The sequence below is a fragment of the Sinohyriopsis cumingii genome, chromosome 15, assembly GCF_028554795.1.
Source record: "Sinohyriopsis cumingii isolate HCF-2022 chromosome 15, ASM2855479v2, whole genome shotgun sequence".
NCBI classification, from domain to species: Eukaryota; Metazoa; Mollusca; class Bivalvia; order Unionida; family Unionidae; genus Sinohyriopsis; species Sinohyriopsis cumingii.
Window position 1 is genome coordinate 136,093,649 of NC_142975.1, and position 24,836 is coordinate 136,118,484.

The 24,836-nt window shown below is 34.6% G+C and overlaps 3 protein-coding genes across 3 annotated transcripts in view; 2 read left to right on the plus strand and 1 right to left on the minus strand.

Annotated features, from left to right (window-relative positions):
• LOC149782849 (large ribosomal subunit protein mL38-like) overlaps positions 1–7,904 on the plus strand; it is a 33,151-nt gene extending 25,247 nt beyond the window's left edge. Inside the window, exons 7-8 of the mRNA XM_089934381.1 lie at positions 3,033–3,120; positions 7,473–7,904. Of these exons, the coding sequence (XP_089790507.1) occupies positions 3,033–3,120; positions 7,473–7,677 (293 nt within the window). The 3' untranslated portion in view covers positions 7,678–7,904. The remainder of the gene's footprint in view (positions 1–3,032; positions 3,121–7,472) is intronic.
• A 3,397-nt stretch (positions 7,905–11,301) lies between these two features.
• On the minus strand, positions 11,302–17,873 carry LOC149782850 (CCAAT/enhancer-binding protein gamma-like). Its single transcript, XM_089934383.1, has 2 exons — positions 17,717–17,873; positions 11,302–11,984 (listed from the first exon to the last, which is right to left on the minus strand). The coding sequence occupies exon 2, from the start codon at positions 11,897–11,899 to the stop codon at positions 11,507–11,509; it is 393 nt and encodes a 130-aa protein (XP_089790509.1). The 5' UTR covers positions 11,900–11,984; positions 17,717–17,873; the 3' UTR covers positions 11,302–11,506.
• A 501-nt stretch (positions 17,874–18,374) lies between these two features.
• Positions 18,375–21,325, plus strand: LOC149782851 (uncharacterized). Its single transcript, XM_089934382.1, has 2 exons — positions 18,375–18,877; positions 20,368–21,325. The coding sequence occupies exons 1-2, from the start codon at positions 18,587–18,589 to the stop codon at positions 20,899–20,901; spliced, it is 825 nt and encodes a 274-aa protein (XP_089790508.1). The 5' UTR covers positions 18,375–18,586; the 3' UTR covers positions 20,902–21,325.
• The last annotated feature ends 3,511 nt before the right edge of the window (positions 21,326–24,836 follow it).

Sequence of the window (24,836 nt, forward strand, 5' to 3'; positions counted from 1 at the left end):
CATTTTGGACTTCATCTGTGCAGTGGGTGAAAATGTGTTTTATAAAACAAATCTGGTTTAAAAGTGACTTCCTTTGGATCCCCATGTATATTTAAATGGAACAGTAACAATTACCTTTTTGTCTTACATGTTATTGTTTTCAAAAACAATTGTTGGGTCATTGTTCTCTGTTTTGTTATCAAAATTGCTTCAGCTTTTGTTTTTTATTGATTCCAGGGAACTGTCTCATCTAGTATAATGTGCAAATTATTTAAAATCATACAGAGGCAGTTTATAAAAAGAACTAGCTACCCACATAAATGTCTCAGACAGTGGACAGAAAATCATGACTTTTAACAAACAGATACATATAGTAATAAATACAAGTCTAAAAATACACATATGTCGACAAGAATTTTTTTCCTCAGTGTATGAGAGAGCAAATATGTTAACTACTCTAATGTTCATTGTGAGTTATGTGGACATATTTTCTAGAACGAATTTATACTAAGAGAAGCCTGTGTGTTTTGTTTTGGCTGGAGTGCTTTACATGAAAAGAAATAATTTATCTATAACTCAACATTTCACTGTGATTTTTACATTTTCACAATCTGTGTGTGCCAGAATCAGCCTATGCATTTTGTCTTGGCTAGCACTAAGTACAAAAAATAAATAACACTTTTTGAAAATTGGTCTTTTGCTCTGCAATTTTCCATTTAAAAAAAATTTCATATGTGCATGAGCTTGATTTGTTGTTGTTATTGTTGTAGGGTTTAATGCCATTTTTCAGCACACGATAGGCTATACATGGCGGCCAGTATTAATGGTGGAGGAAGAACCCAGAAAATCCCCGGAAAGAACCACCGACCCACGAGAAGCTACTGGCAAGCTTTTTCCCATACCTACATTGGCTGAATCCAAGACTCGAACCCATGCATGAGCTTGAACCAGATAGGTGTCAGTATGTCAAATGACTGCTGTTTTATTTCAGATTAAACTCATTTCATGTAATTAAAAAAAATGTAAACACATAAGGACAGATCAATTATTATGTCACAAGTAACAGCAGCACATAACATATAGATAAGACATGTGCTGAAATAGAACCAGCTCGATTTGTTTTCCCAGCATAAGATTTGAAAATACAGTGGAACTTGTCTTGAAAGACCACCCTTCTTCCAAAAGATCATGGGCCATCAAGATATTGATTTAGAAATTGTAACAATCTTAGGAAAATGTCCCATTCACTAACAAAAATGGTATGGCTTATACAATTTTCAATGGTTTTAGCTTCTTATTTTAATCAATCTGAACCTTTAGTGTATATTTTTTATTTGTCTACATTTGCTGGCAACTGTGTGGATTGTGCACACTAATGAAATGCTGTTCATCTCTGCGGTTACCAGAACTTTGTCTTCATTAGTCAAACAAATCACAAGATCAGAACAACACAAAAACAAAATATTGAAGGTTTGGAGATTTTTGCAGCAACAGTTGTTAACTAAATTTTGAAAACTGGATTTGTTTGTCATAAATGGTATCAACTTTATTAGTTATGAAAAACCTGACATTTTTATTGGTAATTAAATTTGTTGATTTAGGAAAGGGTCCTGTTTCTATAGAAATAGTGGTGCAATGATATATGGGTATACCTGTATATTGCAGTTTGCTGTTCTGGCAATACATACCGCAATATAATTTTTTGTACCGGGATTTTTTTTTTATGGTCTTGATTTCATTTTACAAATCTGTGTATTCTTCACAATTTGTCCTATTTAATTCAAGAGCCTTTCTTTCCTCCTAGATACAAGCTTACTATGAGATTGCAAGAGAATGTAATATGTGATGCACAGTACCATTATTCAGCATTCAGACATGGTTTAATGGGGTGGAGTTCAAGTCAAGACTAGTGGATTTTTTCCAGTTATAAATAATAATTTATAAACTTCAGTTTATCTTATATTGTTATGTCCTGTTCCCAATGACACTAAATGAACAGTACTCAATCCAGATTTCACAGAGTGAAGCATGAGGTTGACTTGTTCAGGAATGAATCCTTAATAATATTGGATGAGATCTTTTGAAATGGTGGAAAGCTTAATAGTATAAGGTTTCACTCCTTGCACAAGCAGCTAAGAAAAGACAATGCATTCCTGCAACTTCCATGCTGTCTGAGAGAGAGTAAAGCAGGAATCATTTTTACCGTGCAGAGGGCTGCTTTGAGTTAAGACGTTGTCGTTATGTTAATTTTCCTCCAAAAAATTTAATATCTTGCTAAAAAAAAAAAAGATAGTTCAGATGTGTTGATACATTTAAAACAGTGCGTTTGTGAAGTTTAAATTAAAACATGGACAGACCAGAAATGGCAGAGATTTTTTATTGGCTACTAATTGTACTGCTTTCAGGTGTTTGTAGATTTTTTAAATTTTTGGTTAATTTTTTATGTTCAGTTGACCACCATTTAAAGCCTTATATGGTAACATCACTTACAGATGTTGTAGGGGCCCCGAGTGACCATGTGGTCTAAAGCGCTTTCCGTTACGGATCACTGCCATCTAACCTCTGTCTGCGCTGGTTTGAGTCTCAGATTCAGCCAATGTGGGTATATGAGAAAGCTTGCCAGTGGCTTCTCGTGGGTCAATAGTTCTTTCCAGGGTTTTCCTGGGTTCTTCCTCCACCATTAAACCATTAATACTGGCCGCCATGTATAGCCTATAGTGTGCTGAAAAATGGCGTTACACCCCACATCAACGACAGATGTTGTATTTCTCAAGTAATAAATTTTATAGTGATTACTTTATCCTTTTCATTAAAAGTTACTATATTGCAATATGAGTTTGGTATATCGCAGTACAGTTTGGGGCATATTGTTGCACCTCTGCATTGAATCACCATTGTTTGTTGGGTTTCTAAAATTGTAGCATCCATACAGTCCATGGAAATTGCAATTCATTTGTAGAAGTAAGTGATAATTTTCATTTAAATTTAATGTATTTGAAATATAGATGGGGGGATGGGGAATCAGTATTTGTCTAAATGTATTTCTTTTACAGGTATAAAAGAGCCAGCATTTGAATTCCTTCATCCTCCACAATATCATCCAGCACAAGTTAGATATCCTCATAGACAACCTTTCAACTTGTAAGTGAATCTCTTTTTTGTCATTCCAGTATGTAATATGGAAAGATATGGCTATTGGCCTGTCTTTCTGCCTGTTAACATAGTCATTTCCAGACCATATATTCTGTTGTTATCTGCCCAATAACATAGACATTTCCAGACCATATCTCTAGTTATCTGGTTAATAACAGTCAGTTCCAGACCATATCTGAAGTTATCTGCCCAATAACATAGTCATTTCCAGACCATATCTGTAGTTATCTGCCCAATAACATAGTCATTCCCACACCATGTCTGTAGTTATCTGCCCAATAACATTTCCATATTTGTATCTCTCTGCACAAAAACATATTCATTTCGAGACCACAAGTTTCAAACTGTTACAAGTAATCTTTGTAAAACTTTGTACACATATTAAACAAATGGTCCAGATTTGAATTCTGCTATTAATTCTCCTTCAGTTAAGCTTTCAAAATGTTTTCATCAACTTTTATGTTGATTATCCATCCATCTGATTTTTTATTTCCAGAGAATAGCTCTCCAGCTAATTAAGGTGTCTCACTGAAATTTGGGACACATATTGGACTAATGCTCCAGATTTTCCCTTTGCTGTTCACAATTCAGTTTAAATATTTATATATTTTTTAACTCTTCTGATCATAAACCATATGAGCTTATGGGATTTTCTGTAGTCTGTCCATCGCCCCAAGTCCATTCAGCCGTTAGCACAGTTTTGTTACCACTATTCATTCTTCAGTACTTGGAGGATTGCTATGAAACTTTAAACACGTTCATTCCAATGCCATGTTGGTCCTAGATGAAAATGGGGCTGCTCACACATCCAATATGGCCAGCAGAGTGCCTTTCTTGAAAGTCTTATTACTACTCTAGAAAAATTAATGTTCATATCAACATGACACTTTCACTAACATGCCTTTTTATGCCTTGTTGGTCCTAAATGAAGATGGTGCTGAACTGGGGTCTAATATGGCTGCCACAGAGTGGCTAGCTTGACAATCTTGTTAAATCTCCTGAATGAATAGTCATGTCATCATGGGTGTTCACTAAAAGACTTTTGTTGATCTTAAATTAAAAAGGTGCTAATCTGAAATCCAATATGTGGCCATCTTGAAAATTTTGTTTTTACTAATCCTCTTAAAGGGAAAGTCATTTTGACAGGATCTACTTGGACCTATTGACTAACCCTCACTATTGCCGCCATGGTGGCTTTTTTGAGAATATTGTCTCTACTCCAAAATGGATGGATATATCAACATGGGGGTTTTCATTAAAAGAGTTCTTATGATGTCTCTTTGGTCCTAAATGAAAATTGTGTCGATCTGATGTCCAGCATGATTGCTGCAATGGCCATCTTGAAAATCTTGTTATTGCTACTCCTCCTGAATGGAAAGTCAAATCTTAAAATATTGGTGTCGCTACTCCTATCCAAACAGGTGGCTGCATCAACATGGAGTTTTAACCAGCTGATTCTTCTTATAATAACTAGTAGGTCCTAAATGAAAATGATGCCATTTATGTATCCATTATGGCTGCCATGATGACTGTCTTAAAATATCTTGTTGTCACTTCTACCTCTGAATGGATGATCTGATGTATGATGGGTTTTTCATCAAGTCCTTAAATCCATATCAAACCTATGCAAACACTATGATATTAAAATGACAGACTTAAAAATCTTGTTCTCTCTAATGATCATCATGACAATGGGATTTCACTAAAAGACTTTCAATGATGTCTTCTTTGTTCTAAATTAAAATGGTGTCAAGCTGACATTCATTGTGCACCACAGCAGTGAATTTAAAATTCATGTTGTAACTGAAGGATATCAGAGATGGTTTTAAAACTTGACAGTCTAAAGGAACAAATGTCTTTAATTCCTGTAAATTCTTTTTGCCCAGTAGAGTGTCAGTCCCTTTGAGGGACTCTTGTTATCTGTTCTTGTGCCCATACATTTATCTAGTGCATTCAATTAACCTGTTCAGTTCTAGTTTGCGATAAGGTCACAGACTTTAAAGGTGTTAGGTTTATATCAACAGTTTGAATTTGTATTATAAGATTTTTATCCTTTTCGTGTTTATCTTTGGCATGTATTTTGGGGATGCTAAAATGTAATGAGTACTTTATAGCCAGGATTGTTCTGTTAAACCTTGTGTGTACAAACATACTTATGAGTCGGAAGCAGGGGAAGTAGCCTTAAAGAAAACTAATATCACAGGTTTGAGCTTAGGTAGAGTTTTTCCCCTTGCAAACAAGTTTTACATGGGTAAAAAAAATAATTTGAGAATTCAAGATAAATACATTTAAATATAATAAGCAGTAATTAATAAAATTGTACGCTTAGGAAATTATAATGAATGATTTTCAATTTAAACAGAATTTTAAAAAACTAATATGTAACATGGTTCATATTTGAGAATGTAATTTTATTTACATTTCAAATTTGTCATAAAATACCAAAGAGTTGTTAAAATTTTATGGATGAAGATGTTTTTTGAGGAAAAAAATGGTATGGAAGTTTACTAATAATGCTCGAAGCTGAATAATTATAAGTGTCTCTAATGCGTATCAATAAATATAACTTTGTATCAGAATTTCTTTACGGATATATTTAAGACAAATTTTGCTTTAAGAAGAACATGTTTATGAAAGCCATGTCCACATTTATAAATTGTTTTGCAAAGAATGATTGCAGAAATTATTTAATATTTTGAAGCATGTTTGATTTGTTTGGTAAACAGATTTCGGCCATATTTGTCATGCCTGAAATATATTTTTTTATTGTTGTCACATGTTTGATTTGTTTGGTAAACAGATTTCGGCCATATTTGTCATGCCTGAAATATATTTTTTTATTGTTGTCACATGTTTGATTTGTTTGGTAAACAGATTTCGGCTAGTCTTGCCATATTTGTCATGCCTGAAATATATTTTTTTATTGTTGTCACATGTTATCTGCATTATTTTCCAGAAGGTTTATATTTATTTGTTACTGAGTATACAAAGTAAAGCTTTGTTGTCATAACAAAGTTTGGCCATATGAGATACATAATGGGCATTTATTTCCATTATTTTAGTCCTTTTTTCTTCCAATTATACATTTTGCAAATTTCACTGATAAATTGCAAGTTCTTTTGCCCTCATTGTCATCACAGTAAGGAGGATATTGCTTGTCTGTTGTTCATCCACACGTACATTCCCAAAACATCCAGCACAAAAACAATTTGACCCAATGAAAGATCATGGTCTTCAGAAGGTCCATCCCAAAATCATCCAACACAAAAACAATTATACCCATAGCAATATCTTGTTCTTCCACATGTCTATCCCAAAAACATCAGCACAAAAACGATTAGACCCAAAGAGATATCATAGTCTTAAGAAGGTCCATCCCAAAAACATCAGCACAAAAATGATTAGACCCAAAGAGATATAATGGTCTTCAAAAGATTTTATTTTCAGGTTATTATGGCAGTTCTGACATTTTGTAAACATAATTTGAACTTTTTGGACTTACTGCACAAAACCCACTTGAGGCTGACAAATGAAAGAAAGTCTATGTGGAGGTTCAGGCCCCAACCACCTCACACCCCACTCCAATACCCCATGCTGTTTTCTAAAACTTCTTATGCCAATATGATTGGCTTTGGCTACTTTAGGACTTGTGGTACGAATTATTTGGAATAATTGAAGTAGGTAAACATAAAATAGAGTATGCACATGTTTAGAATGCCATTATTTGTTGACACTGAATTTTTGTACAAGATTCTTTTGAGAGCTTATTTGTAACTGAAAAAGTAGACATTATTCTGTTCATGTAGTTTCATTGCTTGAAATTGTGTCACTTGGGACCACTCAGTTCTTTAGTTGCGGAATTGGAAGTATGTTTCAAACACATGTATATCCACAAAAAGCCACTGTTCATATGGTTTTCCTCCACACACAGATGCCTGCATCACTGATGGTTCTGTGCTGAGAGATAAAGGTCTGATAATGAATTGTTAGAAATTTAAAGTGATTAAATTTTAATATCATAGTGTTTGCATAAGTTTGATATGGATTTATAGTACCATGGAGTTCTTTTGGATCTCACACTATCATCATGCATAGTGGTATATACATAAGATGTTTCATTCAGGTTGTGATTTGGAAAAATAATACTTATAGAATGCAATGGGTATACTTTGATCAATTTCTTTTACTTTAGTTATAGGAATGGAATTAACGAGTTTTAAAAAAATATTGGACTATTATCCAGCTTTTCAAAATTTATATGGTCTGTTTTTTTCTTCAGAATACAATTTTGAAATGTGCAAAAGTGTTTCAGCGTATCTTTCTTTATTTTTAAATTTAAGATACCTAGACAGATACAGAGATGTCAAAGACATACAAGAGGAGGTTTTGAGAGAAAAGCTGAAGAATCTAAGTCCCTTTGTGCCCAAAACAAAGCCCAAATATCCTAATATATATCGCATTGATACTGCAGTTGCTACATGGAGAAGGTTGAAAATTCAGCATCAGAGACTACGAAGAATGCACTGGAAAGACTTGGATGATTAGTATCAATGAAATCTTAGAGACAGGCATTTTAATGTTTCTCTCAAAAAGCTATGATGTTATAGCAATGATTCAGCCTTCATTTGGGTCAAATGTTCATGAAGATTTCGTTTTAAAATGAATGAAAATGTTCAACAATCAAAGGTTTACTGAGTCTTTTTCATGATAACAAACAATATTTAAGATTTTAAATAAATATGTCTTGTTGAATAAATTAAATTGATAAGAAATCGGTTTTGTTCTTTTGAGCACACAGCTGTTTACATAATATACGACTGCAGCCAAGGGACTATAGCTTGAAATAAGTACATTTCCTAGAATTGAGGTTTTTTGTCGGCCAATCACAGATTATTGTGCTTTTGTCAAGACACTTTTAATTAACTCAGATTGAACTTCAGTCTTTAAATAGTGTGATTTCACTGTTATTTACCAGTTCTTCATGCTACAAATTACAATGTGCCAGTAAACTGTTATCCTATGAAAACAATACACAAATTAAAATATTTGGAGCTTTTTTCTTTGCCAAGTCACAAAATTGATACCTATGAAAACAGTAAGAAGTTAAATATCTGTCACCTCTTCCTTACTCAAGCTGGATGTCAAAACACGCAAGGACCACATAATCACAGGGTTTTCTATCTGTTAGCTCTGAACCTTGAGCTTGGTAACAAGTTTGGTTTAAGAATTTTCATGTGGTTCACTTTGGTTTTAAGAATTGTGGTCCAGTTAGGTTTTTAGGAACTTTCAGCCTTTCACCCTGTGGTCCAGTTAGGTTTTAGGAATTTTCACCTTGTGGTCCATTTAGGTTTTAGGAATTTTCACTCTGAATGTTTCAGAGATGGAGAATGCAGTAGCTTATATCTGATACAAACTGGAAATCTTTTTTTCTTTTTAAGTACAAGTAAATTGTGATGTTGCTGGTAAATAATTTTATAGTAAAGGAGAGAAGGAACAGATTATTTTTTTCAACATTAGGCAAACAAATATTAGAAATAAAGAATAAAACATTTAAATTATTTTAGTGATCTTTCAGTGGAGATGAACGGTAGTCATGGGTCCCTGAAGGGAGGGCACAATGGACAAAGAAGAGGACATTTTCTTAAGATAGAGAGCACGTGTCCATTTTAGATTTCATGGCAGTAAGGCCAAATGATTTTATCGTAAAGTCCTTAACCATCCTGCATTTACAGTCCAACATTTTCAGCTACTTCTATAAGCCATGTTACCACAAATGCTGGTAGCCACTGGGGCCTGGGCACAAATTTTGGGCCCACAGTCACATATTGTTTGTGATAAAATTGGTTTGTTGGGCCGTCAGTCACATATTGTCTGTGATAAGATTGGTTTGTTGGGCCCTCAGTCACATATTGTCTGTGATAAGATTGGTTTGTTGGGCCCTCAGTCACATATTGTCTGTGATAAGATTGGTTTGTTGGACCCTCAGTCACATATTGTCCGTGATAAGATTGGTTTGTTGGGCCCTCAGTCACATATTGTCTGTGATAAGATAAGTTTGTTGGTTCCTCAGTCACATATTGTATGTGATAAGATTGGTTTGTGACTCATATAAATTTCAGATGAATAAAGGACCCAAATATGCAACTTGCCAGTGAACAAAACAAATCACACTGTAACTTGATTAGCCTGCATATTCATAATTGGTGGAATTAGTTAAGCCAATGGACTCGGGGGTGGGGGTGGAGGAGCCTGTATCACTTCCACATTTGGTGCAAAATATTTACAAAAGAGAACAATTTTTTTTCTCCAAAGAGTACACTGAGTTAAATTTACAGTTAGTTTCATAAATTGGAAACATATGGTAGAGCAGGGGTGTTAGACTCAAACCAACCCGAGGGCTGCATGAAGTATTTTTTGATGGCCCAAGAGCCACACCTCCTTTGTTATCTCTTGTGACGCCAGTCATTTTTGAAATTTAAAAACCACATTGTTGCTGTGAGAATTAACCTGGACATAATTCTGGTAGAACAAGTCCTATATAAAATTCCATTAAGTGAGATCAATATTGGTTTAGCAGTCCTGAAATACAAGTAAAAAATATGTTTTCAGTATGGTTGTTATGGCAGCTATATCATTCTCAGGGGAGTCATTGCACATTATAAAATATTCCCACAAAGTTGGATCAAATTTGGCTTAGCTGTTCCCGAAGTTGTGCAGTTTTATTACAAGCCCCCCCATCCCCTTCCCCCAAACAAAATTTTGATAGAGCATATTCTAAAATATATATCTTTTAATTCAGTTTGAACAAAATTTGCTCAGCACTTTTAAGAGAAGTTGGAAATAGATTTCCCATTTGGTTGTTAAGTCACACCACATTAGCAATTGCTAGAGGATCCACCTTCGAATTTTGAAGATTCCTACCTAGTTTAGTTAGATTTGTCTCAGCGATTCTGGATAAGTTGAAAATTGGTTTCCATCTGGTTGCTAGAAGACCAATCTTGTCCAATGAAATAGTCCAAACAAATTTTTTTATCAGCCATTGTGGAAAAATTCAAAATAGGCTTTACAACTGGTTGTTATGGAATCCACACATGAATCTTATAGTGTGTCTTAAGAAATGTTCCTTCTTGGTTTGGTCGAAATTGGCTTATGTAACATACATTTTTTAAAAATACCAACTGGCTGCTATGGAAACCAAATCATTAATAAGGAAGTCACCCCAAACAATTTTTGGTACAACATGTCCTAAGGAACATTACTGCGAAGTTTAATACAATCTGGTCAGATGCTTTTTAAAAAGTTGAAAACAGCAAATGTGGTTAGAGGGATAGATGTCAGATACAGTGCCATAAGCTAAAATGATCTTTGTTCACATATATGTTAAGAAACTTGGTAAACTGTCTAACAAAAGGCTTCAAAGCTCTCTGTTTTCAGAATAGATGACTGTCTTGTTTGTCTATTATATCAGTACATTCTTCAAGCACATTTCGACACATGAAGCTGCTGGATATAATTACCATCTTCACTAGCCAAGCATCATCAAGCCACTTCATTCTACATTGATGTCTAGTTAGCCCAAATAATATCTACTGCCCATTTAGCTAGCTGGATGCAGCTAAAAGCAACTGATCCAGTCAGATTGCTTGCTCTGTATACCTTCAACAACATTTGGGAATAATCATCACATCCAGCCAGATGACACATGTACATGTGTGAGTGTGTGTGCGTTTGGAATGCAACATCATGTCCCCATCATCACATTATCCTGACACTAAGCCGACCATTCATAACACTAACCTCTTAATGCCGAGCATCAAGTGAGGCAGCTGTTAGTACCATTTTTACAAGTCTTTGATATGACTCAGCCAGGGTTTGAACTGGCAACCTTCTGCATTGGAAGCAAACGCTAACCACTTAGGCCACTGGAGCTGTCACATGTACATGTAGCATATCAGTTTCTCAAAATGTTCATATGCAAGGTTATCTTCTGGGTCAACTCATGAATTTATTATACCCCTAAGTGATGTTCATTTCAAAAATGGCTTATTAAAAAATATAATGTACTATATCTATTGTAAGAATCTTTCATAAATAGATGTGAAGAAGGCAGTACACATGGTAAGAAATGAAAATAGCACGAGTCAAAGAATTAAAGTAATAAACAATGTATAAATGACATGATTCTTTAATCACAATCATATAGTAAAACCCACAAATTATAAAATATACACATTCATGTGATCTAAAATGTTATCTTGTCTCTTATATTAATATGACCATGATTTAACTGTGAAACATTAAAATGTCTGATGATTTGTGTCTATAAAAAGTACTGATGTGACTGGGAACTAAAATCCAGAGTTATCTCCCTTCACTAGTTCTCTTCTTTCAGAGATGCAGAATATTGATGATCATTCACAGATGGTGCCACCTGACAGTCTCCTTCTGCAACTGTCCCAGCATGTGCCAAGAACAAATCTTTCAAAACACTCAGCTCCTTAGAAAGTATCTGAACTTTTTGTTCCAACATTTCATTCTCAGCTCTCAACCGATTCACTTGCTCAACAGTCTCTCTGGCTTTCTGGCGACTCTTTTCACGACTTTTCTTTACAGCAAGATTATTCCTTTCTCTCCTCTTTTTGTAATCTTCACCATCTTTGCCTTTCTCCTGCATCCTTGACTTCTTACTTTTAGTTGCAGCAAAATGCCCATCCTCTGAATCCTGGCTAAAGCTGTCATCATCAGACATAACTCGTTTTTGTGGCATTTTACCAGATTGACTGGTGGAAAAAGTTAATATGTCCTTATCTCTGTTGTTTCTACTTACACCTTTCCACAAGTAAAATTGTTATCTGAAATGGAAAATAATAATACAATGAACTTCAATACAAAATAGCAGTTTTTGATTTCTCTAATGTTCTGATTTTAAGAGCTGATGACAAAAAGTTTAGGTGCTTGAAATAAAATTTATTTTGGAAGAAACAAAGATCCCAAACCCCACCAACACCAATACTAACCATAAAGAAGTCCAAGATAAGATGTTTCTTTTTTTCTGTCCTTTTATTCTTTATAACTGCCAAGTTTTAAAACATCTCTGATATTCTAAGAAAATGCACCATAAAACACTAAAGCAAACCTAATCCAACATATTTCTGAAGTAACATGTTTGCAAGATACATCAAATGCAGTACAGATTCTGTCATTGCCTCTGTCCTTTAACCTGGTCTCATGCAAAAGAAATCACAGGACTGGTCTCAAATAATGTCAAGATATAAACACATGCTAAATTTGGTTAAATCTACAATTAGCTGGGGAGGAGGGTATTTCAGGATAAGTAGCCATATACAGAGTTACATGATGATGATCATTGCAGACATGGAGGGTAGATTAGCAATTTTTTTTAAAAGTAGCTGTTATATTTTTCTAATATTTGAAGGGCACACTATCTTCATATTCTTTTAAGACCAGTCACATAGAAGTATTTTATTGAAAACCAAATGTCAATACAAAACCTGTTCAGTAGAGGTAGTGATAAGATTTTCAAGCCACTGGTGAAGATAAGCACCATTTTTTGTTGAGGACCATCTATTACTTATAACAAGATTTCCAATATGGGTACCATGATGCCCATGTAATAAGCACCAGTTTCATTTAAAACCAACAACATAATTACCCCCCCCAAAAAAAAAACAAATAACATATCGCTGTGACTATCAATTCTGATGAAGTAGCGCTAGCAAGATTTCAAAAACAACTAATATGGCAGTGAAATTAGTGGTCTGATTAGCGACATTTTCATTTAGGACCAGCTGGACATTATATAAAAAAACTGTACTGGATGTTCAACAGGTGAGATTTTTCATAGACCAACTAGATATAAGGGCTAGTTAGGTCATATTTTATGTCAGATCAGCACCATTTATAATTAGGACCACATCAAAAGAAGTCTTTTAATATTAAAAAAACCTCAGTACAACCTACCAAGGAGGATGAGTAGCGACAAGATTTTTAAAATGGTTGCTATGGTCACCATATTAAATGTTGAAGGGACACCACTGTCATCTAGGATCCAGATTTTGGGATGAACGTGTCTGTGTAAAGTTTCAAGGCAGCCCACCACATAGTTTAGAACAACTAACTACAACAAACTTGTGCGAATGGACGGATGACAAAAGTCCATAACCAGTAGACTGAAGAAAAAAAAAAGAGTATATTTTACTTCGCTGCCTTCCTCGTATTAAATATTTAATATGACCAAACAGACACCAAATGCACTATATATTGTGGTTTCAATATATTTTGTTGAGCACCAATTTATGGATTTTAAGGCTGCTACAAAACAAATTTAAATGCCCAACAATTTCTATTCCATCCCAATCCACAAATTTTTGAAAAGAAAATACTTCTTTTTCACAAATAATAAAAACTGACTGCAACGAATCAAGTCAAAAAAAGACTGATGCTCCACTGACCAAAAGGAATTTCAGGAATCAATTACAAGACTTTTTCTTCACTTAGCCTGCAGAATGTTGAAACAATGTACAAGTACGTTATTCTTGAGAAACTCCAACATTTTGTAAGAAAACTAAATTCTTTTATTTCAGTTATATCATGGACTGAACATTACTGAACTTGTCTCAGACAATTTCAAGGTATAACTACATGCTAAGTTTGATTAAGTCTATATGTAATGTTGTTTGATGGATAAAAATAAAGCTATTTAAGTGTAATCATTGAAGGTATTGTTTAAATATATCCACAAATGGGGTTATCTATAAAAATCCTTGTCTTCTCAGCTACCAGCCAGGAGAGTTAAAAACCTGAGTGAAAACTAACTCATGTTACATATTCATCTATGGGGAAATTATATTTCAGATTGGTAAACTTAATTTGTTACATGCCTGGTAGTGATGTCACTTCAACAACTGTATAGGTTTATTTCAATTTTTCAAATGTTACCTTTAGTTGTCATCACTGTGCTAAGATAATGTAAAATGCTACTATAGTATTCACACTCCCTCCACTATAACCCACTCCCACAAGCTAAAAGGCAAAGATGCACCAGAGTGTGTTTCTTGCAATGAACTATTCACTGTTAAGCACTTTATGATAGTGTTTCAACCTCCAACCTATGCGTAATCAGTACTACATGTATGACATGAAGGAACTTTTTGATACAATAAATGTCTCTTGTATTATAAAATTCCTGAGAGAAGTAAACACTTATTCTAAACTATAATTTTTATGCTATCACCCTGAACATTTTTATGTAATGTATATACCATCCTTTAAATTCAATACCTTTTCTTCTAAATCTTCATCAACATACCCCAATTACATTCCTGTTGATTGGGAAGTTTTATAAATTACCTTTACCATCTTATCGTTCTATTTTTAACTGGGTTTTTTTTAATCGCTGGTCCATAAGAAACCTTTTATCACTTTTTATTAGTCCTACATAAAAACCTTTTGTATGGTGCAAAATAGCCTAACAGTGCTGATGTGCCATAAAAATACAATCAATCAATCAACCCTCCAATTTCTTCCCTCCCCACACTGAATCTGAAAACATGCATCAGAGATATTAAAAGCACAAAATTTGATTGATAAATTTATTTTTAACCCAATTGTCACTTAAGGTTCTTAAGTAATGTAAAACTGTTGGCATTTCAAAAGCGACAGAAGTTGCTTTAGTAGCACAGTTGCCATATTTGAATGAATGAGTCCATGTTTTAAAGGAATGTGATGTAGTTCACTGTCTTTAATAACGGCAATAATTCCATACATTTTGGAATTTAATCTCTGACAACATGAAAACAAGAGTTCATCCTTTTTATTTGTTTAAATTTTATAGTTCTTTTTGGATTTATTAAAACTAGACAACAAATATTGGATGCAGACAACAGTTTTTACTGAAACAGACCATTCTAAAAACTAGATGAGGACAATGTGAAGCCTCTCTGCTTGTTTACACTGAGGTTTGATTCGGTTTGAAACACTAGTAAGTTGACAGTACAAGGGACAAATTGACAACAATCTGGTTAAAAATTAAAAAATTGGTGAATGAATGACTATGCTTTGTACGCTTTTTATATCCCTAAGCTGGGGTTACACTACTAGGCAAAGTGGGTGACTAAGTTGCCCAATATATGTCAACTTTGCCTTCTGTTTGTTAAGTGAAAACGACTTTGCCCTGTGTTTTTTTTAGAGGTACATTGACTGACCATACTTTTTGAGATGCCCTCTTGCCTTATCCAGGTTAGTTCTAGTGTTGTAGCTAGGCCTAGTTTTGATATTAATCATGCTAACAAACAAACTCTTACACATTCACAGGCATTTGTTTTGATCGCTGATTGACCATTAACTGTTTCCCCGAATAAGTTAGCAGCTATCACTAATAGATGATGATAAAAACATACAAACTTGTGTTTTCAAACTTTAACAATAGTATGTAAAAAGCAATGTGTGTTTTAAGAACAGAATCGGTGATCTGGATCTTTTAACTGCCTTATGTACACTATTTCATCATAAAATTAGTTAGAAGAAATAATGGCAGACATCTAATTTTTAGAAGCCCTAAGCACTTTAAAATATCAGACAACACCTTAAACGTAAAAAACATGATATGATTACAAAACACAAACACCATAAAATTTGAAAACATCAAAACATGCTGAAAATATTTAAGGTAGGAAACATTATTTGGTCTTTATGTTCTTGCAATCGAAGTAGGTGAGTTTTAAGAGTACTCTTGAATGAGATCACTGTATTTCTAAGTTCTGTGGGCAATTTGTTCCACGTTGCTTGGCCCTGGTATGCAAAAGAACAGTGTCCATATGACTTCGTTGTCATAGTGGGAATAATGAGTATACGATTGTCAGAAGAGTAGTTTAAGTATCTTGCTGGTGTGTACACATGGGTGAGGTCGGATGGGTATGTTGGGCTGGAGTCTGTCAGTAAAACGAAGCACAGAGAACAAATTTTGTGTTTGATTCTGGATCGAATGGATAGCCAGTGTAGGGTACAAAGCAGGAGAGAGATGTGCTCTGATTGTGGTACTCAAGGATGGTCAAAGCAGCTGTGTTTTTAACTTTTTGAAGTTTCTGGAGTAGATATTGAGATGAACCAGACAAAACTGAGTCCAGTCTTGAAAGTACTAATGAATACACAAGTGTTTTAGTGGCATCAACTGAAAGATATGTATGATTCATAGAAAGAAAAGCCTAGGTATTATGTTATTTTAGATTTAACTTTAAAATGCAATTATGTAGGTCAGAAACGTATGGGACAATGAAATGTGGAATTCATAAGAAGCACTATTAGGTCAAACTCAAATGACTCTTATTTATGAAAATACAGAATAAATCAGCCAATCAGATACTATTTAAACAATGCCCAAAATTAATACAAGTATGCAGACAAATAATAAAACCATAAATTTGCAATGCTATCAATGGACTGTTGTCAAGCTATATCAAGTGAGTGGTTACATTATGCAAATCCTTCCTTCTAAAAATAGATGCACTCACATGTCTGTGTTGATTGGGTTGGAAAGAAGGGTTTAGTTCATATACCGACTACGAATGAGCCATGTTTGCAATTGTATGAATTTTAGTTACTGTAATGTTTTATCCACAGCAGAGAAATTAGGATGAACAGTACGACCAGAAGACACCTGTGCATTTGCCCTCATGTACATAGTAGAGGGGTTGTTTCAAATGTGTTTAGAAATCTTTCAAGTGCCATTATTGTGAACTTTTAGAAAGTAAAATTCAATATTTCAATAACCGGTACATCACTCGAAAGATAGTGCAGCAAAATATGCAAATGGATGCATATTTTCCATATTTAAAAATGGCATAGAATTGGTAAACTGCATGTAAATACTTGACTATGACAAGCTAATCTCATTTTAAATTCTGCTTGGCCATAAGCACAGGCACTGGATTCAGGGGGAAGCTAACCAACTGGGGAGGGTGTTATCATTAGTTTCTCCCCACTCTAGTGCCTGTAACCCTAAACATTGGTGTAACGTCTGATGCAGGCTCCAATATAATTCTGTAAATGCAACAGATCTCATTAATGCACACAATTAATGATTCGTCGGTCTCAGTGAAGAAGTATTTATGAAAGAAATCTTTGGTACAAAGTACAAAGAGTCCTATATACATGGCAAATGATTGCAGCTTTACATGTACAGTAGTATGGGCATGCATGTAATAGGCCTACTTGCAAATGAAACAAATATGGCGTTGCGTAATCACGATCCGCAGGTCAGCAACTACGTTGGGACAGCACTGCAGGTTCTGAGCTTTGCACGCAGAAAATACATTGCAATTCGGTTCTTTACAATATGTATTCTCAACATCACTTATGGGGAAGCATGCATCAACTGTGAAAATACCAGTATACGTGCATTCTCACAAACTTCCTCAAAAGAAACTGCAGTGACGACATTCCTACTGTAAACAACTGTGTTAAGTCAAAACAAAACTATGTTATTGTTCTTTTTAACGTGTCAGCTGAAAAACAGCTTATGAGCAAATGTCAGCATCATTTTAAATCGAGCAACAAATATACTTACATTAAGAACAAAAAATCAAGATTTAAGAAAAGGTTGTCTATAAAGCCGCCAAGTTGTTGAATATAGGCCGACAGTAATAAACTTGTCTTGATGCAATGTATGACCAATAAGCCAATCATATTATGACTTTAAAATCAGCGCGCACCTTTCCTTTACATAGAGTATTTAATTGGTAGAATAACAAATTTTGGATAACTAAATTTAATGCTAATAAAAGTCGAATACTAGTGTAAAGACATTTCTAATCATGCAATATTTTAAATTCTGTTGATTAAGTAGTGTTCATAACTTTGATTCCAAAATTTATAGGAGGTGTGGTCACGTGCTCAGTCTCTTGCGGATTACAAATTTCTATTCTTAGTAACTGAGGAAACTACCATTAGGTCATATACTATAATTAGCATCACATTGACGTTTCAAATTCGTCATTTTGACGTTTAGAGTGCGTCCGCCAAATATAGTTCACACAATTCACCATATTTTGATTGTAAATTTCGGATTATCTGTTATGCTCCTTATACTTGCCGTCTAAACTGATCATTTAGATTCCAATAACTGATATATATTATAACAGTGTTCAAAGCTTCATTCATTCAAGAGAGAATTCAGCCGCGTATGAATCTGTGTAATGAGGCAACTGATGAAATCCTATAAGTAGTCTACACCTGTGCCGGTAGATTATTGCGAAATACCTTATCAGAGAGAGAGAGAGCAATTCACATAACTTAGCAAAAGCACGTGAATATTCTGAAATCGGTGATACACGAACCTGCGACGCTGGATCTTCCGACTTTGTCATTCGGGGACAATATTACATTTTCACCATGCCGAGAAAACTTGATAATACCAACTCCGTCGCCAACGCCGTCAATGGAGTCGCCTAAACTATATGAAGAAAGAGAACCAAATTTCAAATTTACGTTGAAGCACAGTACAAGTCAAGATTTGATGCTGGAACGAGAATTTTATGACCTTGATCCAGGTTTCGAAAACGTGATAGATATCCAGGAGTTGTTGAACGGCCCCACTGTCCCTTTGGAGGATACGCCAGTAATCAGTATCGTTGACCATATATTCCCTTCAAGTGAGTTGGAGCATGATGAACAACAGAGGGTGACAGGTTCTACCATCACCACTACCCAAGCCAGCATAGATGCTCAGGTACTTAAATTGAAGTTTTAAGGAGTCGTTTAAATATTATCGCATCTCATTCATTTAATATCGACAATACTCTTTGGTAGACGCGCATTAAATGCACATTTTTTTATACTCGGGTCAGTAAGTAGGTCGGAACCTCCACTCGAAGATAACCCAATATTTTGGTAATGCACGAGTGCGCAAGTTCTGTAGATCCACGCAAAAGATAAAACTTTTAATTTCATTAAAATAACGTAAGCACGTAATACTTGCGGAGTTATAAAAGAAGTCTATCGAAAAGGTAACTTTTGTCAAGTCGTTCACAAATCGACATCGATAGGTAAAGGTACATTAGAGCTACAGGTTGTTGTTGTTGTTGGGGGGGGTTAATGCATAACTAGTGGACATGGCAAGGCGAGATATTTATATATAGTTCTTGTGGCAACAGGCAGAAAAATGGTAAAGTTGGAAGCAGTACATTCCAGATCATTGCAGTCTGTATTCGTTTTTTTTTTTTTATTCATATAATATCCACATGTAAATATTAAATTTGAAGTGGTTTATAAGCATGTGTAAATATAATTTGAATGAGTGTAGTGCAGCATTTTTAATACACAGACGCTTGGGAAACAAATAATGTTTACACTGTAGTCTTCTATTTTGCCAAGAACAAATAAGAAAAATAAACTAGTTTCCTGTACATTTTTGGCATTCACTTGTTTTAAAATAGACTAGAGGTACAATTATTTAATAGGAGTACAAGCCCTCTCCAGAACTGAGGAAACGTGCATAACTTGCATATTACCATGCCGGTTTAAAAATGGTTTTATATATCACATCCATATACATTTTTTTATCTTCTCAAATTGTATCAAATGTAACAAATGTATCTTTACATAATGTATAAAAAGAATATTCCAGATTTCAAAATTGCTTAAAATTAGTTCACAGCCCTCTCCCCATTTTCATTAGAATCAATGTGGAAAAATGAGGAACATATTCAGACTATTGCCCATCATTTTCATTAGAATCACTGTGGAAAAATGAGGAACTTATTCAGGCTGTTGCCCATCATTTTCATTAGAATCAATGTGGAAAAATGAGGAACATATTCAGACTATTGCCTATTTTCATTAGAATCATTGTGGAAAAATGAGGAATATATTCAGACTATTGCCCATCATTTTCATTAGAATCATTGTGGAAAAATGAGGAACATATTCAGACTATTGCCCATCATTTTCATTAATTGTTCTGTATCAGTTTTTGAAGCACTGAGCGGCAAATATATTTAGGTTTTTATTGCTTTGATATGTTCCTATCCATATTTCAAAACTTGGAATTCACTTCCAAACTTTTTGAAAAGACCATGACCACAATTTTTCTGGTGTATGACCCATGATTAAGCTCACAGGTTTTACAATGTTTTGATAATGTCTTCGACATAACCACAATCATTGTTTCTATATGATAAAGTTGTAAAGATGTTTATTGCTTATTCATCTTTCTTACAGAATAACAAAGGTATTTTACCCATTGAAAAAGTCTGCATGACGAACGCAAAGAAAGTGAAGATTGACAGCACCAATATGCCAGTAAACTGGCAGGTTCTCGCTATTAAAACCGAGGACTTCACACGATCCCCGGTAAAAGCAGAAGAGTTTGCAGCAAGTCCAGAGAGTACCAGTTTTAGTATTGATGAAAGCTCCTCAGATGACAAAAAAAACCAATATGCCTATACCCGTAGGACACCAGGGCGTAAACCATCTGGCAAATACCCAAATAAACGTAAACGATTGCCAGAAAAGGACACTGATGAGTACTTTGACAAGAGGGCCAGAAATAATGTTGCTGTCAGAAAAAGCAGAGAAAAAGCCAAGCAGCGACAACAGGAAACAGAGGAGAGAGTCCAGCAGTTGGCAAGTGAAAATGAACAATTGCAGAAGAAAGTTGACTTGCTCTCAAAAGAGCTTCATGTCCTTAAAAGTCTATTCATCAATGTTGGAGCATCTTTGCCCACTAATTTCGAAGAGATTCTTAATAGGTGATAGTGGCTTTTCTGTAGACTATGTATTGTTTGACAGAGACAATAGACTTCATTTCATTCAGTCTTGTTATATGGAGGCTACACAAGATTTGGTGCAGTCTCTTGATTTTCATCATGTTCAAACGCCTGAACATTTACCAAGTAACAAATTATGTTCCATTGAGACATGCAAGCTGAATAGAATAAACTATTATAATTTATGTTTCCATCATTGTCATCATCAAGTTAGTGTTTATTGTATTTGGAACTTTTATCATTCTATCCAACACGAGGATGATGCTTGTACCAAATGTTACTTAGATTTTGAGAATTCAGGTTTTCACTTTTGTAGTACATCTGATTGTGTTTTTGTGAGACATAGTTTATTACAGAAATTTATTTTTAGATCTAGTACTGTTGCATTCACATTAAATGGAGAAAAAGAATGATTTTTGAATTTTTTTTATTGAATTTTTTTTCCAAAGATGGCATGCAGGTTTCTCTATTTTAGAGCATCAGTTTATTACATTTGCATAAGTATAGCTCTCTCTATCTTTGATGTCAAAGTTCATACTATATATGCATCCACATCTCATTAGTACAGCCCATGGTCAATGGGAAGGCACTTGGCTCCCATATTTTGAGTGGCATGTTAAGTGTTGTAAAAACTAATCAACATCACAGTATGGATTGCAGTTGATATGGTTATGTTATGCAGACCAAATGTGATCCCATGCCATGATGAAGGCCATGCTAAGTGCAAAAGTAAGCTCAAATGGTATTCCAAATAAATTCCAATATTGATATTGTGCCAATGGTCTTTAGATGTATAACAATATAATCCAGATTTTCATTTTAATTAACTAAAACTCCAAATGAATGTCAGTCCAAGAATATTTGATGAGCATTTGTACCTGCAGTGAATAATTTGAATACATAATTCTACCCAAATGTATAATTGAACACAACATTAAGACTGATTGTGCATCAAGATGTGAAGGTAATAATGACTCGTCTCTTCAAACAAACATGTAAGAAGCTAAGAAACAATAGTTCCATGGTGTATAAAAACAACTTGGGGAATTTGCAAGTGGAAATCAGCCCTGGACTTCTTTGAAATAATTTACCACCAATGATCTGAATATTTAACCTGTACTCTCTCAACAGAAATATTTGCTATGTGTTGTTTTACAAAATCAATGTCCAAGGTCAGGTACACCGTGAACTTTATTTTGGACGAGGTCAAATACAAAATACAATGTATTTAACATAATCATTAAGAAAAGCCAACAAATAATATAGATTAAATGTACATAACATGTAAATCGATAAATAACATGTTATGTAAATTTATATTTGTTGGTTTTTCTTAATGATTGTTATATACATTGTATTTGACCTTGTCCAAAATAAAGTTCTAAAACGGCACTATAAGCCACCGCCTCGACCATACCACATGACCGTACTGCACTGAAGAGTTGACCTAGGACTAACATGAACATATCATATGCCAATCAACACAGAATTTAGTTTTTGGGGGTTTAATGCCGACACAATCATGAAAATTGTATGCGGAGAATCTGACCAAACTGAAGTACAGTTTGGCCTGGAAAAATTATAACAAATGACTTAAAAGCGCCGCCTACACATATTCGACTGCATTACATTAAGCAACAGCAGCGGGGTGGGGTATGGTCAAGAGACCTCTTCGAGGAGCCCTCATTTTATGAAAATAATGTTTTTTTTATAACGAAAATAATTTCTTTAAATACACCCCCCCCAAAAAAAAAAAAAACGTGGAGGGATATGTTTTTGTCACAGGTGCTCGACGCGAGCTTGATAAGAAAAAAAACAATCATCTAAAGGAAAAAAATCAGAGTAACAAAAATACCTTAGATACCCGTTCTGAAATAGGACCCTCTCTATCATAATATATGAGAGAAGGTACGGAACTTCCAAATCCTTCGCTCCAACCATGACCCTCGATTTCCTTCTGCTATTTCCGTCTTTAAAGGCACGCGACCATACTATATGGCTTGTTTTACTTCTGAGATATTTTTCTATCCATCAAGCTATCATTGACTTTTCTGCATTGTACCAAACTGAAGTTACGGGCTCCGAAACGTGTGATTTTCGCGAAGTTTTCCTTTGTGGACACTTCCGTGCTCATCTGAAAACCGGTGACGAGCGATATGGACAGTGTTTTCAACTCGATGGCACAGGGGCTCGTTACAAAGAAAATCAAGGGATGGGGGTTCTAACCTGTAATAATTATCATAATTATTACAGGTTAGAACCCCCATCCCTTGATTTTCTTTGTAACGAGCCCCTGTTCTCTATGGTGCATCCCTTCTTGAATTACAGAACAGCGGTAGATGCAAAAGTAAGTTTTTTACTTACCATTAACTCGATTCAACTTTAGGAATCCTGTTCCATGCAAGTATTATACATTGTCTTCTTCATTGCAGGGAAAACTTCGCGAAAATCGCACGTTCCGTACCTTCTCTCTTATATATTATGATAGAGAGGGTCCTATGTCAGAACGGGTCATCGGGGTAATCTAAGGTATTTTTGTCACTCTGTATGATTTTTTTCCTTTAGATTATTATTTTTCTCTTAACATCAAGCTCGCGTCGAGCACCTGTGGTTTTTGTGGCAACTATTTGAGGTCGAACCTCCCCCCCCCCCGCTGCTGTAGATTTTTATCCGAATATTTTATCAAGTCCTATGCGATATCTTGTTCTAGGATCGTGTGACTTTATTATGAATCCGTGCGGTGAAGATTGCGCTTGTCCAAAGAAGTTTTAAATTTAATGATATCCTTATCTCCACTACACCAAGTTTGATGAATGTTTCTTTAAGTATGTGTATCAACTTCGTTAAATACAACTAAAATATTAGTTCTCTTTGATCACTTTAGGTATTTGTACATATCTCTGAGTAACATAGATAATATCAGATAATTTATGCCTGCCGCGTGTAAAGATTCTTGCTGGATTTGTTTGTCTATCAAGCATAACATCATCATAAACTACTAAATTATTCATAAATCCGTCTAAATCTTCTACAGACGGTGCTTCGTTAATATATGTAATAAAATTAATATCATCACCATTTTCATTTAATAAATTTGCATTTTCATTAAAATCTTTAAGTACATCGTAACATCTGATCATCAACTGACGGTGCTACCAAATATAACTTATCCCATTTTAACCATCTCATTATTAAAATGAGTAGTATTTGCGTTTTACAAGATCCAAATGGACTATTATCATTCTGATATAATTTGGTTAAGCTGGATGATCTTTTACTGGCTCTTGTTTTCTTGTCGCTGAAAAATCTATAACATTCATGCTATACAAATACAATAAATAATATGGATTTATATTTCGTAAAATGTAGAGCATTCACATCTACGACTGGACTAGAAGCAACAATAACAAAACTAAAAAGCGTACACTTACAGGTAAATGTGTAAACTGTGGTACAAAAAATATAAATTTATTTCTGCCTGTAATATAATCACTGGCGGTGGTGATATCGTTGCTTCATTAGCTAAATTGCCGGGAACTCCATGGGCTAAATATCCAGGCGAAAAACACCTTCCATGATATAATTATTGCGGTCCTGGTACCCGACTTGATATTCGACTTGATAAACAAGATCAGCCAAAACCTGGTGAATATCTAATAAATGCTATTGATCAGGCGTGTCACGCTCATGATGTAGCTTATAAAAGTAACGATCTTAAACAAAGACATATTGCAGATGTGAAGTTCATTCATGCATTAACTTCTATAAAAATAAATCTTTCAGAGATTTATTAGCTGTTTGGTTGGTAAGATCTGCGATGATAGGTAAATTATTGTTTGGAGCTGGTAATTAATCATCCGATTACTAAAATAATGGAATCGATTTATTATAGCCCATTGGAAAGGTAGAGCAGCGATTAGT